Raw genomic sequence first — 19,276 nt, 5'->3', positions numbered from 1 at the left:
GAGGTTGAAATTTGGGGAAGAGAGCCTGCATGCTTGCTATCCTGGCTGGAGTGGAATAGGCTAGCGCTCTTGAGGTGTCTATGGTTGCACCGAGGTATTGTTGTCTGTGGGACGGTTGCAGATGAGACTTGGTGTGGTTTACTGTGAACCCCAGGCAGGGCCGGACTGGGAATAAAAACCGGCCCTGGCAAAATGCTCGGCCATCCCTCCCACCCTCCGTGGGGGTTTGGAGGTGCTGCCGAGCTCTTTGCCTTGGCCGGTTTTCGGACGATTTTGTTACAGGGACGATTTGGCAGCTATGCTGCAAAAACAAGGCCGATTTTGCAGCTATGTTGCAAAAACGGCCCTGTAACAAAAACGGCCCCTAGGGGCCCAAAAACGTCCCCCACCAATGCGGCGCATCGGGGGATTGCCTGATGCCCGCTACGGCCAGTCCGGCCCTGACCCCAGCTCATGGAGTAGTTGGATAGTCGCGTGAGTGTGGTGTACACACTGGTTGTATGAGCTGGCTTTTATGAGCCAGTCGTCGAGATGTGGGAAGACGTGAATTTGCTGTCTTCTTAAGTGAACTGCTACTACCGCTAGGCACTTGGTGAATACCTTTGGTGCTGTTGTGACTCTGAACGAGAGTACTTTAAATTGATAGTGCTTCCCGTCCACTACAAACCTGAGATACTTCCTGTGAGCTGCGTGAATGGGAATATGGAAGTAGGCACCCTTGAGATCTATGGTAGCAAGGAAGTTGCCTTGTGAAAGAAGAGGAAGGACCTGCTGAAGTGTGACCATGTGGAAATGGTTTGAGTGTATGTATAGGTTTAGGGGTCTGAGGTCTAAAATAGGTCTAAGAGAGCCGTCCTTCTGTATATGAGAAAATACAGGGAGTAGACTCCCGTGTTTTGTTGGCGCAGGGGAACCAGTTCTATTGCATTTTTTTGTAGAAGGGAGATTACCTCCTGCTTTAGCAGAGATAGATGTTCTTGTGACATTGGACGCTGTTTGGGTGGCATGTTTGGGGGTAGAGGTGAGTTCGAGAGAGTAACCTGATTGAACTATCTGTCGCACCCACCTGTCTATCGTGATGTTGGTCCAGACAGGAAGGAACTGTTGTAGTCTTCCCCCGACTGGAGTGGAATGGTCCGGGGGAAGCGGAGGGAAGTCATTGGGTAGGGGTGGAGGCAGAGCGGGTGTTGTTAGTCTTGCCTCTGCCCTTGTTATTGTTGCCTCTGTACCCTCATCTCTGGTAACCTCTGGTGAAGGTTGACTGGGATGAAGCCTTGTATGAGGTGGAAGGGTTGTCTGATGAGTATCCTCTGGAGTTGCCTCTTTAGGAGGAGCGACGAAAAGAACGTCTGGGAGCTTGCGATTGCAAGGCTCCCATTGACTTGGCTGTGTCCATGTCCTTTTTCATTTTCTCCAGGGAGGAGTCTACATCAGGGCCAAAGAGGTGCTGTTGGTCGAATGGCTGGTTCAGGATCGAACTTTGCACCTCAGGCTTAAAGCCTGAAATGCGTAGCCAAGCATGCCTACAGAGAAGGACACTAGTATTTACAGCTCTGGAGGCGGTATCTGCCACATTGAGAGCACAACGAATGGAGGTATTGGTTATTAGTTTACCCTCCTGTATGAGGTTGTTGCCTTTGTTTTTATATTTGTCCGGGAGGTGTTGCAATAGGGACTCTAACTCGTCATAATGTGCCCTATCGTATCTGGCTAGCAGGGCCTGAGTGTTGGCGATGCGCCATATGTTAGCCGCTTGTGAGGCTGTCCTCTTGCAGGAGGCGTCCAAGAGTTTAGACTCTTTATCGGGTGGGGCTGCGTCACCTGATGTTTGAGAGTTAGCTCTCTTCCTGGCATTGGAAACCTCCATGGAGTCTAATGGAACAGGGCCCTTAATGTAAGTTGGGTCTGCAGGGGCAGCTTTGTATTACTTTTCTATGCGAGGGTTGATGACCCGAGCCCTAACAGGATCTTTGAATACATCAGGAGCATGCTTTTGAGCATGGATAAAGTAGATGTTGACCTTTGCGTGGTGTCAAAAGTGTCCAACAAGAAAACCTCCTCGACGGGGTCTGTGTGTAGGTCGACCCGAGGTACTGGGCAGCTCGGCGTATGAGCTGATTAAAGCCCATGGTGTCCTCTGGTGGGGAAGGCCTAGAGGGGTAGATGTTGTCTTGCGGGAGATTACGGATATCAGGTGTATTATAGTCATCCCAAGGGTCAGGGGAACCAGGTGGGCTGGGATCCCCTAATGGCACATCGTTCGCACCCCCCGTGTCATCAGAGGTTTCATCATTGTCTAATAATAATAATAATAATCCACATTTGTAAAGTGCAAACAATCACCCGTAAGGGTCTCTAGGCGCTGGGGGCCGTCGGGAAGATTAAGCAAGCTATTGCCCAGAGTCACATGGTGCTGGGCTAATCTGCCGCCAGCACTGGGGATCGAACCGTGATCCCCAGATTCCGGAGTCAGTCACCCTGGCTGCAGCACGTCTACTGGTGTAGGAGATAGTGTAGGAGAGTGAGGTGGTGGGGGATAGGGAGGAGGTAGTGGAGGAGGTAGTGGAGAAGGGACTCTAACAGGGGATGTAGCAATGTCCCTCTTTTTAGGTGGTGGAGCAGGTGTAGGCTTGTCCAGTGGTCTTTTCCTGGAGCTTAGTGTCAAATGACCAGTTTTAGGGTCTTTAACCAGAGTTTTTTGTGCAAGGTCTGGTCGAAAAATCTCATGCGATGAATCTTGGTTTTTCGGCGCCGAGTGTTTCGGTTCCGAGGGCTTTTTAGGCACCGATTCCGGACTGTCTTTGGGTTTGGACCCGTGTTTTGCAGTCTCTGTATGTTTTTTGGGTTCCGATGATTATTTCGGCTCCGAAGAGTGCGTGTCCGAACTCTTGGGGAGTGGCTTCTTGGTCGGCTCCGAGTGTTTTTTTGGTGCCGGCGAGTCAGTGCTTGTTGTTTTCGGTGTCGAGGGCTTTGAGGTGGAAGCAGCGGTCGACACGGAGGAGGGCGGTTTCTTTTTCAGTGCCGAAGATTGAGTTTCGGCACCGGACGCAGGCTGGCTCGAGCCCGAGTCGCTGAAGGCTTGGTAGGCTTCTTTGCCAGGCCCGAGGGCGGGGCGTGGGAAGCGGTATGTCGGTGTGTACCTGGGCCCGAAGGTGTGACCGAAGCCTTTTTTGTATGGAGGGGGTCGGGGTCGACGTCTTTACTTACGACCCTCTGCGCCGGAATGATTTCTTCGACGTCGGAGTCATCGGCTTCGGAAGTGCTGACAAGGCCTTCTTCAATCCGCTCCGGCTCCGGTACATCGACGCCCTCTTGGAAGATGTCGTCGGGGATTGCTGTCGACGAGCAAGCCATGGTCCTCCGAGCTCGCCGATCCCGAATGGTCTTCTTGGAGTGGAAAGAGGCACAAGCTGGACAGTCTTTGGCCTTGTGCTCCGCTGGCAAGTAGAGGTTACACACCTCATGCACATCGGTGTGGGGAAACTTCGACCCACATCGAGGACACTTTTTGAATGGCGTCCTTTCCATGAGCCAGATGCTAAGGCCCAGGTGGGCCCAAAGGCCTTCGTCGATGACTGGAATCGAAGCCTTCGACTTGGAGAAATGCGTGACGAGTAGAGTTGGCGATCGAGACAATACCGTAGAGAGGGTGAAGGATTGCGCGTCGAAATGGAATCGGTAACGGTTCTGAACTGGAGCGCGAGAAACACATCCGAGCCCGATGGCGGAAAAAAACATTCTGAGGATGGAGCCGATGCCCATGCGCACTAGCATCCTAAGGAGGAGTCACCTACCTCGTGACTTCCAAAGACTTTCCAGGACAAAAACAAGTGCAAACATCCGGGTCCAACACCAGATGGCGATCTATGCATAGTGTGTAATCTGCAGCTCATATGCCTCGAACATATATGAACAAATAGATAAATCATGGACAGTCTACCACGAACATATGGTTGACATACATGTGTAAACCAATAGGGACTCTTTCACTTGGCCGCTCACCAGCTACACTACACTGCAACATTAATATGAAATCTTACATAATTGCTGTACAACCAATGTTTGCATGCTACATCAACATTCTGAAATTATTTAGAAAATAATTGTCCCGTTACATATCATCATCAGATAACTTATTGGGACCTAGGAAGATAAGCAAATTCTGAGATGACAGTTGTACTGGACCTAATATTTGCACACAAAACAGTTCCACTTTGGTTTGATGTATTAAAAGGAGTAACAATAGAATCACAAGTTGTCGCTGAAGTCTACCCACTCTAACTTTGTTTTACAAACGACAGGTAGTAATCACTGCTCAGACTTTAGTACAGTTTTGTACTTTGTACAAAGCGTGATGCAAGTCATAATGCAAACGATGCATACGATACATCGACACACTAAGGTGCCGATTACGATCCGGTAAAAACCGGGTACGAACCGTCGGTCGGAGCGTTTTCCCCGTCCGACTCGTACCCGGTCGTAAAACTTTACAAACATGGAATTACGATTCGCACGGAAACACCATTTCCGTACGATTCGTAAAAAACACCGACCGACGAAAATATACATACGAATGTGATCCGGGAATGCTGCGACGTGACGTCGGGACGCTTTCAGGCAGCGTTTCACGAACCAGGAATTACGATTCGAACCGACAGCAGTCCGGACGGCAATAATTTCACGGCACCCAAAAAGTGCCGCAAAAGCGAAGTATGGCGCGAATCGACCAGAGTAGGTGGCCCGGTACGCACCGTACCCCCCCCCAGCCCCCGTAGGTACGCGCCGACCCCCCCCCCAGCCCCCGTAGGTATGCGCCGACCCCCCCCCAGCCCCCGTAGGTACGCGCCGACCCCCCCCCCAGCCCCCGTAGGTACGCGCCGACCCCCCCCCAGCCCCCGTAGGTACGCGCCGACCCCCCCCCAGCCCCCGTAGGTACGCGCCGACCCCCCCTGTGTGTACACCCTTGTACGCGTCAAACCCCCCCGTGTACGTTCGAGTCGTACCCCCCCGTGTACGTCCCCCCGTGTACGTTTGAGTCGTACCCCCCCGTGTACGTCCCCCCCGTGTACGTTCGAGTCGTACCCCCCCATGTACGTCCCCCCCCGTGTACGTTCGAGTCGTACCCCCCCGTGTACGTTCGAGTCGTACCCCCCGTGTACGTCCCCCCCGTGTACGTTCGAGTCGTACCCCCCCGTGTACGTCCCCCCCGTGTACGTTCGAGTCGTACCCCCCCGTGTACGTTCGAGTCGAACCCCCCCGTGTATGTTCGAGTCGTACCCCCACCCGTGTATGTACGGTGCGTACCCCCAGCGCTACGCACCGTACATACACGGGTGGGGGTACGACTCGAACGTACACGGGGGGTTCGACTCGAACGTACACGGGGGGGTACGACTCGAACGTACACGGGGGGACGTACACGGGGGGGGGTACGACTCGAACGTACACGGGGGGGGGACGTACACGGGGGGGTACGACTCGAACGTACACGGGGGGGGACGTACACGGGGGGGGTACGACTCGAACGTACATGGGGGGGGACGTACACGGGGGGTACGACTCGAACGTACACGGGGGGGACGTACACGGGGGGGGTACGACTCGAACGTACACGGGGGGGACGTACACGGGGGGGTACGACTCGAACGTACACGGGGGGGACGTACACGGGGGGGTACGACTCGAACGTACACGGGGGGGTACGACTCGAACGTACACGGGGGGGTACGACTCGAACGTACACGGGGGGTTCGACGCGTACAAGGGTGTACACACAGGGGGGTCGGCGCGTACCTACGGGGGCTGGGGGGGGTCGGCGCGTACCTACGGGGGCTGGGGGGGGGTCGGCACGTACCTACGGGGGCTGGGGGGGGTACGGCACGTACCGGGCACCTGTTTGGACGTCTCCATGGTTGTTATGGGAGTTCGGTGCGGACGGTCTTTTCACCATACGGTTGTACATTCCGACGCCCGGGATGGATCGTGATTCCCCGGTCGGACTTCACCTTTCACGTTTGTACGGTGAATCGTCCGAGGACGTGTCGGACACATTTTCCGACCCGAGGACGTGTGGGGAAATATTCCCAATGCGGTTCGTATGGACTTTTTACCATGCGAATCGTGATTGCCAGTTCGTACGGCACTTGTACGATTCGTACGGTAAAAAGACCGGATACGAGTCGCACGGGGATATTTTTTACCGGATCGTGATCGGCACCTAAATCTACACACTTATATAGATTTTTGATGATGCTGATTTGATGCACTTCTTACTTGTGTTTTGCAAAAAAACGAATAAAGGCTAATAAAACAACTAGGTTTTGTGCAACACACACAAAAAAGACAAAAGTTATTGATCACAAACTCATTGGAGGTTATTTGTAGAAGGCCATCTCAGGAAGATCGTCATCATTCTTGTAATCATATGTACCTGAGAGAAGCTTGATGATACTTTTTTCAGATGCCTGTGATTTTGAAATTGCAATGTTCGGCACTTGCTTCAATATGTCACGCATGTTATCGAAGAAGAAGTCCTGGCACAGTTTCTCCAAATTCACCTGATACTTGTCCTGCATTATCTTTATTAGCATCGAAGCTTTCATGCGACCCCCGCAGTTTCTTAGCTCGCTGTGTACCACACCAGCAATTGTCATCAACCCTAGGGTAAAATAAACAGGATATTAGCAGAATTAGTATGAAAAACGCTGAGCTACTGGAGAGTCCGAGTTCTCTATCGACTATGTAAGATAACGCTTCATGTTCAGTACAGAAGTTATGTTAAAGAGAACACATCTTAAATGCAAGTTTTTAGTTTATGGTAAAACGGGTCAAATGGGAGCTAAATAAGTCATTTGAGTTTGTGGAGTCCCCGGTAGCAGGGATTTGCCATAGAACTCTTGTCTGGTATAGACTCTTCCCTTGTCCTGGATGTATACCCTTATCCTCACAAGTCCACTAATACATTTTCCCCACGTATATGAAGGGGGACCATCATTTTACAATCCCATTTTCAAAAGTGTAATTATTCACATCAAAAGTAATGTGCTTTATCTCATTTGGGAATGATAATGCATGGAATGCTTCTGAGACAATTTTACGTTTCAGCACTGTCGGAACCCCTTTCAGAGGGCCACGGGGCACGCAGGGGCTACTGGCCCGACCGTGGTGGTTTAGGCCTTTTATTCATGATGTCCTGGGCCCCGGCCTACTATGGGTCACGAGCAACTGGGTCAAGTACTCCTTCTGCACTTGACTATCAGTGATAGCTGTGGTCGAGCAGTAAAGGCTCCCTCCGGGGGAATGTAAATGCAGGTCAAAGAACACAACTCATAACTCTAAGTGTAAACAGTATGAACAATAAATCAAAATCCAGCCAAACACTTGATTTTTATAAGAAATATTGTGTTTCTTACTCTACACATGCAATGAAGTACAACATTCAGAAGCAACAACACAATCCTCCTTGAGGTCTGGGCTCTAGTTCTTATTAGGTGAATCCCTTTCCCACACTCCTTTATGTAAAGTGTTCTAGGTTAGTCCCCATTCTCTAGTGGCCACATTGGGGAATGCAAAGTATTAGGCCATACTCAGGAGTTTTCCCTTTGACTCTTTAGGAATTTAGCCAAAAGAGTCTATGGTGCTGCAGCACCATTAGCAGTGAAGGCCCAAATGGCCCATTTCACGTCTTACCCACTCTCACAGCCTGGAAGAAGTCAGCAATGCAGAGGGTGATTTCAAAGTGCATCCGCAAGTCTTGCCCAGCTAGGAGAAGTCAGGTTGCTTGCGGTCCACATGGCAGCACCGGATGGCATATGCTCTCTCTTCTGAGTGGCTCTCCCGGAGGTCTCTCAGAGTTCAGAGCAGCTCCCCACTCACAAAGATATAATTTGACTTTTCAGTATACGTGGGGGTGGGAAGTTCCGTTCTCCTGCTCCCGACTGGAGCCAGTAAGGATGCAACGTCATCCACAGCGTCTCCGCTGTCCTCCACAGTGAGTCAAGGGCAGTGCCCTCGCTGTGCTGGTGCAACTAGCGAGTCACAGCCTTAGTCTCTCTTTCAGGCAGCACCCATATCCTTTGGCAATGTTGGTACCGGCAACCCCTCCTGACAAATGGGGTTGCCAAGGAACTTGGTCACAGGCTTTTCAAGCCTCAGCTCCCCATCCCAGATGGTCATAAGTCTTGGCACGCCTTGAAATAGTACTTTACCGGTGACCCCCTATGCCATACGGAATCACCAAAGCACAGCGATATGGGTGCAGCAAGACCCAAACGGCACTCCACAGATTGCTAAGTCTACAGAAGCCCTTTTCTGGTATACAGGGGTCACCAAAAACAATCCTGCACACGGGTGATGGTGCAATCAGTGCACAGTCGAATCCTCACACCTCGCACAGGTATTCCTCATGGTAGAGCTGCCCAGTGGACCTTGCTCCCTTCAATGCGCTCCTCTTTCTCACAGAGCACACTTGTCTTGACAAGCAGGCAGGATCTGGTGCTCCACACTCCAGAGCAGGTGGTCTTGGTTTCCCTGGGTGATGTTCCCTCACCTGGCAGGGAGACCAGCCGGCCTTGACCCCCAGTCCTGGTCACAGGCAGAAGTCCTGCAGAGCTTCCCCTTCTAACATTGCCCGTCTGGCTGCTTGGCAGATGTCACATTTTTGGGAACTCAGCCTCCCCTTCTTATAGTCCTTACCCAGACAGCAAATGTGATTCAGGGTCCAGGTCTTTGAAGTTTTTTTTTTAATAACAACACTCTATTAGATTTTCAATAACAATACAAAGAGAGTGCACACATTACAGGCCCTCGAGAAAACCCTTCGGGAGTTGTCCAAAGAAATCCCTATACCTCATCATTAACCTCTGTCCCACCTTAAGCATTCCCCCGCTCCATCCCATAGTCCGGCCATCATTTTCTCCATAACCTGGAATGTTTCTTTAGGCACCTGCATGCTATGTAGCTATGCTCTTTCAGCTTAGCACAGCAGTCAATGCCATTTCTCCAGTGTCTCAGTGCGGGGTATTTGGCCTCTTCCAGTATTTGGCATTGTCTCTTTTAACCAATAGCGCTCCCATACGTACCAGGGCTCGCTCACTCTGGGGCTGCCCAAATCATCCAGGATCCCAAGTAAGGCAACTTTAGGGGAGACCTCGATCCAGTAGCCCAATACATTTGAGTGTGTTTTAAATATAAGCATTTCTTGTTGAATAATATGAACACGGAAGGCTTGGGTCTGTGCTCTATCTGGACTAGACCACTCTTAAATTGTACTAACAAACACAGTGTCCAGATAGACAGTTTCTTAATTAATCATACAAGACTTCAGTGCTTTTTTCTAAAGACCGTGTATTTTTTATTTAACTTCTTTTTGTACTTTCTTCAAACAAGATTAGACCATTATTCTCATGTCATCTTGTCGGGCCACACATAATTTTCAAAGAAATATTAAACATTCAAAACAATAACCAGTAATGTAACACCACAAAATGCAAAACAAAATTCACAAGCACATTACATAGAACATTACATAAACAGTGCAAGTGCAAGTAACCAGTCTGTGATTTTCAAATACACCTGGAGGACCCTCAAAGAAGACAATTGAGTGTCTCCTTCCAGACATGAAATACTACCCTGGAGGGTTCTGGGAGAGTCTGTGATATTGGTGTCCCATGTAGCATGCCCAGAAAGTTGTTCAAGCCAGCCAATCCCACATCCATTCTAATGGTGAGGTCTAGCCACCCCCAATACATCCAGTCATTCATTACCAGGGTATGACCTGCCCAATATTAAAGACAGATATCCACCATTGCCAGACCCCCATTAATTGTTGAGCACACACATTTGCCAAAGGAGATAGATTCCGGGGGGTTTACTAGCCCAGGTGAATTTATGTACTTTAGCAGTCATGGCATTGAACCAATGATTTGAGATGGAGAATGGGCAATTTTGAAGGGTATACAATAAGCGCGGTAGGACCATCATTTAATATAAGGCTACTCTTCCCAAGAGATAGAGCTGCAGTTTAGTCCATCTATCCAGGTCCTCCTGTACCTCACAGGTAAGGGGTCCGAGATTAAGGGTCCAAGCCAGGTCTGGCTACCAGGTCATATGAATCGCTAGATATTGAAAACAAAGGCTTTGAATTAGGAGATTAGGGTGCCAGATTTCAACCCCTCTCTCCTCGCGGGGGGAACAGGAGTGATTTGTACCAGTTTACTTGTAGGCCTAATGCAGCTCCATAAGTGCCCACAATCATGAGGAGGGGGCATTCTGTTTCTGACAGTGGGCCATAAATAGGAGGACGTTGTCCGCATATAAAGCTATTCTGTCCTCCAAGGCTATTTGCCAGTCAAACCCCCAAACCTGGGCATTACACTGTATCTAGGTCACCAATTGCTCAATCGCCAGGGCAAAAAGAAGCGGGGACAGAGAGCAGCCCTGTCTCGTGCCTTGTCAATTCAGACATCTATGTGATACCACCCCAATTACCCGTACCTGTGGTCTGGCATACAAGATCAGATGCAAGATAAGAATCAAAAACCAATGCCCAGCTTACCCAGAACCTATTGTAGAAACGCCCATTCCGGCGCATCAAAGGCTTTTTCGAAATCAAGAAGCATAAGCGCCGTAGCCCATTGTAGCATCCGAATGCAGGACAGTGTTAGGTGAGAGTATGATATTCCTAAGCGTCTGGAGGGTGGGTGTGCCAATCTGCAGGGGATATATTCACTTGGCAGGTTGTTAAGGATGCCATTGACTGACCCCTCCAACAAGACCTATCTACCTAGGGCTTCCCCGGCAACCCAAGAGATTACCATCGGGAGGGATTTTTTCATTCTGATTCCCACCTCCCCCGAACCTCAGTTGAATCCCCCGTGGTATATTTTGTTGTGTCCGTATCGGGCTAGGAAGGGGCATCTAGTTTCCAGGAGATGAGTACTATCTGGTGACCATGCCGGCGAGTGAACGGCAAGACTGCACCTCTCTTTACCAGGTCAAGGAGACAGTTCACATTCCATGCTATCACTGTAAAGGTGGGCATCGTGGGCCATGCAATGATTTGCATACAGGGCAATGGGATGCAATATGAGCAATGCCAGACTGTGGCAGATACCTATTAGCCACCACTTCCCTAGGGTTCAGTGAGGGAATCCTATATGTATGACAGCATAGGATGTGTCTAGCGCATTGTGTAAACAAAACTAGCAACAGAAAAAGCAAAACCTCCGCCCTTCTCCTCTAGTCCCCCCTCCATATACTTCCCCTGTAGAAGCATCTGTCGCCCAAACTTGGTTCTCATCTTGAAACTAGGTGGTGACAAGAGTCTCTCCCCTGGCCATTCTCCTGGCTTCCTGGCCTGCGATGGCTATAGAAAGGAGGCAGTCGTGCTGGTGTGCAAAATCCTAATCTAAATAAAAGTGCCCCTCTCCGTAAAGTCATTACTCTGCCTCCATAGAGGGGGTGGTCCCCCCAGGAGGGCCTGCGCCTCTATGTCCTCTTTTCCGAGTCTGAAGAAGCAGATTTGGTCGGGTGTCCCTGGTGTCCCGCACGGGACCCTTTTCGACCTCTAGGGTCTCAATACCTACCACCAGGGGTCTCATGGGAAGTAGGCCCGGAATGAACTGACCATGGGGAGGGGATGGATTGGTCACACGTGTCTTTGTTCCATTAACCATTCCCAGGTCTCCTCTAGGATATCAGAAAAATATGACTTGCCATTGTGAACCGCTTGCAGCCATGCCGGGAATAAGAGCATATATTTCAGTCCCATAGCTTTCATCTTTTCTTTTATCTGCTCATATGATTTCCGTTGGCTTGAACTTGATGGGTGTATGCACAGACGCTGCCCCTTGCCCTTGATCCTCTTAAGATAGCATCCCAGTCACAGTAATTAAGGAACTTGGCAATCATGGGCTGGGGAGAGGGGGTTTCTGGGCCTTCGATGGTGAGACAGGCTGAGAGAGAATTGTTGTTCCACGATTTCACCTATAAGGTTGCGCCTGTGTGCCCTATTTTCGGCCTCCTCAACTCTGTCTCTTGGAAGTCAAGGAAAAGTGGGTCACCAACATTTTAAGATCGTGGATCACTTCCTCCAACTCGGAAATGCACCCCTTTGCCTCAGTAACTCCGGCTGCAATGCTGCCGAGGTGTTCATGCTGCAAAGCCACATCCACCCGCACTTCACACATTTTAGCTACAAGGGTGGTGTGAGAGCCCTTGCAATATCACAGTAGTGTCCCCGCTCTCTTGCAAGCGATTGCCTTGGGGGGGTCTCCCACACCAAAACCCTTAAGCCCTTCAGCCGGTGCTGTGAAGTTATCAATTTTGATTTGGGCCTGGGTTGTTGAGGGCTTTGCATTTCCCATCTAGGTGCTCGGGTCTGCCGCAATATGGTGGTAGGGGGACCAGTTTGCAGGCAGCACAGCTCCCGGCCAGCCTGCCCCACTGTACTCCACCTGCCGGTGGCACGAGCAGCCGCAGGTCCCAAATCAGGGGGGCCATGGGGGGAAAGATTTCCCTCACGGGGATGGTCAATGGTGGCCGATGTCCCTCCTGTCTCAAGAACCTGCCCACGGAATGTCACTGGCTTCGAATCCACCCGAGCGCCAGGCCTCGAGAGAAAGCCACATTTCCTCAAGGCGTGGCCAGTCTGCCAGTTACGGGTTCCCCCTGGACCCTCGAATCCACAGTTCGGCAGCTCACCGGTGGTGTCAAAGCTGGTGGTCAAGCAAGGAAGTTGGAGAAACGGGGAGAACGATCCAGGCCTCTCACTTTCACTCAGACCAGCTGTTCCCCCTCATGGCACTATGTTCAAGAGAGTGCTCGGCCGCTAGGCTTGCCCCCTTTGCAGGCCTTGCCAGCCACTGCCCTTACTGTACAGCAGTCTGGTCTCTCAGTCACAGCAGACGGGAGACCCACCTTCCAGGGCCCATGATTGTAGGTGCCCCCCCCAAGTGGGGACACGATGGCGAGGGCAAAAATCACTGTCCACCTCGGCGTGGTAGCCCCGGCACAGAGTGCCATGCCCAACCAATCCTCCCAAAGGGGTAATCCTCCTGATGATGAGGGATGAGGGAGGAAGAAGGGGATACTCCCACAGTCCAGCTGTTGCTGGTGAATGATGCCAGAAGCGTTTTCACCAATGACGTAGCCGGGATTCAGTCAGAGGCTGGAAAGCTCCCTTAGCCTATGAGTCTCTACATTGCACTACAGCAGGATCAGGTCATTGAACAGGGCTGGCACCTCCTGTCTCCATCAGACTCCATCTCAGCCGAGTGGCGGGTGCTTGAGGAAGTCGCCCCTACTGGCCAGTATGTCCGAATTCCTGATCGAGCCAGGAGTCAAGCAGGAGCTCAAACATAAGTGACCACCATCTTGGGCACCCCTGGGTCTTTGAAGCTTTATGTTGGGGTTCTGCTTCTTATGAAGTAGGCCCTTCTCCTTTTCATCTTCCTTCATGAAAGAGGTCTGCCACAGCAGAACAGACTTTGAAGCTGATTGTCCACTTGTGAACAACACAATTCATGGGAGTGGCCAGAGGTCACACCCAGATGTCAGCCACAGTGATATGAGCAACAAAAAGTTAATCCCAGCCCCCCAGCCCTACTCTTTATAATTCTCTTAGAAGACCCATCTTCCTTCCTGAGATGTGTCCATGCCCCTTCTTTGTACTCTATCACTGAATCAAAGAACAGTATTTGGAAATGCAAAGGGAGTCTTTCTTTTCCCTCCAGTGCGTCCCCACCCAGCTCACAGCTATGCAGCAATATACGAATCAGTCTGGGGGGATTCTTCTCCTCCTAATGCATTTCCCAGACAGTCCTGGCCTTTCCAAAATGGAATCCATGGTCCTCCCTACAAGGCACGGTTGGAGGCATATTTACTTAGGGGCTCATTACGTTGTTGGGCGGAAAGGCTCCGCCTGAGCTTCGACCGACTGGATCTGTTTACAGTCCAACCGCACAATTATGATGTTCGTGGTCAGAGCGTAAACCGTTCTGACCGACTCACGGAGTATTTGTGTCGGTCTGAACCGCATTATACACCCCTATGGACAGCGTTTCTGCCATTGGGATTATGATGCCAATTCCCAAAACCTTTCCACGTTGGCCTGTCCGACACAGAAAGGCTGTTGAAAAGTGACTTTGGGGGCCCCTGGCAGGGCCCCAAACCCCCGCAGCCTACGGTTGATACCCGAGGGAGTACCTGAGGGACCCCCCCTGTAAAATCCATCACTGTGTGGCAGGCACCGTGGGGTACCTGCAACAGAGTGCAGGGTTTTCCCGCACACACCTTATTTGCCCATAGGAGCTTGTGTTAAGGCTGGTTGTGGGGCGGAACACAAGCTTCCATAGGGAACAATGGGACTTCAACCGAACAGTGTTCAGTCAGATCGTAATCAGGCGATCGGAACTGCCAACTGCCTGTCGGTCGGTCCCGAGTCTGAGACGGTGTCGCTCAGAGGAAATTACACCCAACATCATAATGAGCCCCCAAGTGAACACTCACAGCGCACTAATACCTCTATGCATTGTACCATTACATTTACACATCCATTCAACACACACACACAGTATGTGCACACTGTTCAGCACTGAAGCTTTTCTATTTTGAACCAGGGTATGTTATTTTCTAAACACGCACTGCCAGCACACACACAGCACTATGTGAATGCTGCATAGCACTTCACTCCTCATATATGGTACTCCACGCAAGCACACATACGCTCAGCACATACTTTATCCATATATGTACTGTTCCGCTCTACACCTGTTGTGAAATGTATTCTTCTCAGGCATGCATACATCTAGTACAGGTACTAACCACACATGCACCGCACAGTACTGATCCATCCTTGTACTGTAGACTTCCCAGGCACACACACAACTAATGCAGAGTCACTATTCCTGTGTGCACAACACTCCACATCTTACCTGATGATGGCTAAGGGTGCATTAAGCACACAGCAGCAGAACTCCTGAAACGTTGAGTGAGCCTGTCGGCCTCATTCCAGAGACACAGGGTAAAAAGGTTCTGTTCACTACTACTGATCACTATACAGTATGCCACCTCCACACTCATGCTGCTTAACTACTGGTGAAGGCAGTAGCCTTCCAGCACTTTGAGGGTAGCGCTTTGGGTGCCACTCCCGGTCCAACGAAAACTGCAATCCGTGAGATAGGTCTATGTCATGGCCCACACCACACATAAACTGTATTTGTCTACAACAAAAATCAGTATTAGAGGTCCAGACAACAGTACAGTAGGGCACTCAGTGGAGGGGTACACATCTCTTATCATGTAGATTACATTTACGCCCTAACAGAACCTTACAGAAAATATTTCAGAAGGCCCTGAAGAAATAATTTTGCTTTCACTAAACACACAGTAGTTTCATAATAAAAAAATAAACATATTGAATTGTTAATTTTGAGACTTGACTGATTATGTTCTACCAGTAAAGTGCTCAGTCACCACCACCAATACTACATTGTAGCTTCTGGGATTCAAAAGTGACTTCTCATACTCTCTGAAAATAAGGCAATTAGAAGACAGAATTATATGTTACCTGGTATTGGCAGAGGATGAATGGAACACTGTTTTGACTTCCTGGATCCTAAAAGTACAGATCTTGGCACTTTCTCCAAAAATTCAACAACTTCCTTAAAACCTTTATCTCTGCTGTACTCTGTCAAGTCAATCCCATACGTCTGATTTATGTCCTTTATTAGTTGCCTAACATGTATACCGCTTTGATGCTTCCTCAAAGTAGTAAGTATCATTTTGTAGATTGCATTCAGACCTGCAAAGAAAGAAGCCCATGCATGCATTACTTTAGTCATCCTTACCAATCACATAACATAACATGTGTATTTATAAAGGTAATGGCATCAGTGTGCTTTGCCACAAGGGAAGAGGTAGCTCTATCTGTATGAAGATGTGAGTTTTACTTCTTGTGTCTGTACATCCAGTCAAGCAAATGAAGGATTTTCTTCACACAATAAAAGTCTCACAATAACCTTTTAGGGTGGAGACTTCTAGTGTATAGTGAGAGAATAATCAGAATATTGAAAAAGCAGGTGAAGACTTCCTCTTAAGCGATTAATTCAGGGACACGCGCCTCATTTAAATCTTGGTGGGTGGCCCGTACATCGATAGGGCAATGGAGTAAATTACTCTATCGCCCTGATAGAGATGCTGACTGCCAGATTTATAAATGTCCACTGGCCCACCCAATGCAATGTAAGTGTAACGGACTGCTCCTTCCACATGATGGAGCCATCCGTCAAACTTGCACCTTTTTTTTTATTTTGAAAAAGAAAATCCCAAAGCGGGATTTTTTTTTTTAAATAAAAAAAACTGTGTCCCTCTCAACATAGTGCACTTTTTAATACTGCTTACCACCGGGTATCTCCTGGCAATGACAGGCACTGAAAAACAGCTCTATGACCATCAATCTAAATTAGACGGGAGGACATATACCCAAATCGCCCCCATCAACCTATGGTCTACCTGAATTTAAATTGGGTTGGCAGACCATAATGTTGGTGGGGAAGGAAATCCTTCGCTGTTGAATTGCCCTTAGTAAAGATCAAGCTCCACCAAAATGGTTAAACAATAACCAGAAGACAAAAAATGCCTCCGAATGCTCCAACATGCTAAGGCCATGATTTATAAAATCATGTTAAAAAGCATCAATTCGATGCCAATTGAATGCCACACTATGCAATGCCTGAACAAGGCCTGTGGCCCTCTGGGCACCCTTCTCTTCAATATGACATTCTGTCATCAGCCACTCCAGGAAACACAGCAGGAGAAAAATCCTTCAGGTCCAATCTTGTCCCATGCTCAACGTAGGCAAATCCATAGTAAAACAACTTGGACTCTTATCAGACCACCCGCTTTAGTTTCAGTGGATCCCAGGAATGTCAAGCAAGAGAATGATGAGAAGGGCACGATCACTATGTTTGCATTTGTGAATATTTTTTTTCTGGAGCATCCATTAGAAATTGTGTATAAGTTTGCCAATGCCTATTAGCAAAAAATAGGATGATGGATCATAACATAATTGCAAGCAAAATACTCTGCTACGCAATGGTCTGGTTAAAAATTCCGACTTCTTACTGTAAAAACAGAGAAAAAAACAACACCGAATTATCTAATTGAAGCATCCATAAACCACATATCACCTGTTGCAACCAAAAGTGCAATGCCTTAATGAGTTGCATTAATGCCATGAATTTAATCACTTTTCAGAATAGAATCCAGTTGACTGCCCTGCCAATAAAATCCCTCAGCTGGCCTTGAATAACTTAATTTATTATCTCAGATTTCCCTTCAATTTATCACAGCTATCCCCCCTAGGACTAAAGTGGAAACCTTTAATGTTAAGTCGTTTCCACTACTGTAGGGATCAGTCAGGAAGTTCATCATGAACTCACTGGGGAATATTTACAAAACAATTACGCAGCGTGGCATGGCAAGCCATCTTGCAGTGCACGCTGCATCATTAGGAAAGTGCAGGGATGTGCCGTATTTACAACAATACGATGCATCCCTGTACTTTCCCCAGTGCCTGCGCTCAAACAGCAGCTTAGAGCCACCGCAGGCACCCTTGCATCATGATGCAAGGGGGCCTGCGCTGCGTTGCATTTATGGTTGTTTATGTGCAGGAAGGTTTACAATCATTAATGGCAAATTGCTCCTTCTATGTGTGCTGCAGGATGCAGCACATGTAGAAAAAGCAAAAAACAAGGAGAAATAAAAGTATTTCTTCTCGCTGCACCACTCTAGTGCTTCCTTTTGAATGGCGCTAGGTTTTGGTGCTGCCTCAGATTTACACATCCTTGTAAATCTGTGGCAGTGTCAAAAAGCAATGGATGTTGGTGAGTACGCCCACAGTAACACCAATTGCATGCCACTTTGATGCAGAAAAATGTGTAAAATGGTTCAATATTTACAATGAGGCATTAAGCCACGCAAAGTGGCTTAGCGCCGCATTGTAAATATGGAGCAAAGCATTGTGCAACCGGAACATTGTAAAAGGTGACACTCTAGTGGTGCAATGTCCTTCTAAATATGCCCAATGTTTCAATGTAATTTATACAGCAGGGTACAGAATGGAATGGCAGGCAAAAAAACAATAGGTCTGTCACTGGGGGGTGATTGTTTGATTTGTTCAGCATTCGATCCATCATCTGTTCTTTTTGCATTTACCGCCCTAAGGGAGAAGGGAATGCCCAGACGTGGGTCCCATGCTCGCAAATCCCCTAAATTAATGCTAGACTGGCTGATCAGGGGTGATACCTCGAAACCAGCCCCACGATGCTTGTTTCTGGTCCAGCGAGAACCTGGCCTGGCTGTTTGGGCTGGACTTTTCCCATGGGGTTCAGGGTCAAGACTAATTGGCATATGGCTGGGTCCAACATGGAATGGCAAGCAAAGAAATGATGGATTTAACCCAGATCTGTGACTGGGAGAGAATGTTTGAATTGTTCAACATTTCATCCATCATATTTTCTTATTGCTCAATGAAATTCATAGACATTATACTCCAAAAGTGTACTCCAAGTTCTGCCCATGCTCACATCACAATCAATACCCCAAAGTACATTCTCAATATGTATCACTGTGTCTATGCAACTATGAAGATTTCCTATCACCAAGAATGTAGTATTCCCACTTTGCTCACTTCATCAACCATGAATAGCCTACACCAGTAGTCATTACGAACTTTAAGGACATTATATATGTTTAATGGTGGGGGCATGTGGCAGGTGCCTAAGAAGAAGACTGCCTTTCATTAATGCTCCATCGCGGTCTGGGACTCCTTTCCATCTGCAAAGTACAAATTAAAACATTTCCCATTAAGATATCAATGGATTAAATTTGCTGACTCTGCTCATCTTAATGATGTAAGCCTTTCTGTTTCAAACACAGCCTAACAAGTCCTATTTTATGTAAGGGGCGTATAATGTCAAGCACAGCCAGCATCTTAAAAACAAGCATTTGAATAGCCAATAGGTCTCGCCTTTGGGACCTTAGTATTTAGTTATGCAGCACAATATCATTGGTACAACAGCATCAATTGTTGCATGGCTAAACATTTATAAGGTCCCAAAGGTGAGACCTATTGGCTATGCCAATGCTTATTTTGTTATGGGGGGCATAAATAACAGGAGGGTGAAGGTCAGTCAGTCAGTTAGTGAGAGTGGGTGACAGAGTCAGTGAGAGAGAGTCAGTCAGTGAGAGAGTCAGTTAGTCACTGAGAGAGTGA

General features: G+C 48.7%; 1 protein-coding gene across 4 annotated transcripts in view; it reads right to left on the bottom strand.

Annotated features, from left to right (window-relative positions):
* Positions 1 to 19,276, bottom strand: part of LOC146809647 (uncharacterized) — a 977,933-nt gene that overhangs the window by 815,505 nt on the left and 143,152 nt on the right. For all 4 annotated transcript variants that reach the window (XM_085616504.1, XM_085616506.1, XM_085616505.1 and 1 more), the window contains exons 4-5: positions 15,569 to 15,802; positions 6,431 to 6,658 (exon numbers count right to left, since the gene is read on the bottom strand). In XM_085616504.1, coding sequence (XP_085472630.1) covers positions 6,431 to 6,658; positions 15,569 to 15,802 — 462 coding nt within the window. The remainder of the gene's footprint in view (positions 1 to 6,430; positions 6,659 to 15,568; positions 15,803 to 19,276) is intronic.

Source organism: Triturus cristatus, chromosome 7 (genome assembly GCF_964204655.1).
Source record: "Triturus cristatus chromosome 7, aTriCri1.1, whole genome shotgun sequence".
NCBI classification, from domain to species: Eukaryota; Metazoa; Chordata; class Amphibia; order Caudata; family Salamandridae; genus Triturus; species Triturus cristatus.
The sequence above is the reverse complement of the archived record's forward strand: the minus strand, read 5'-3'. Positions and strand labels throughout refer to the sequence as shown.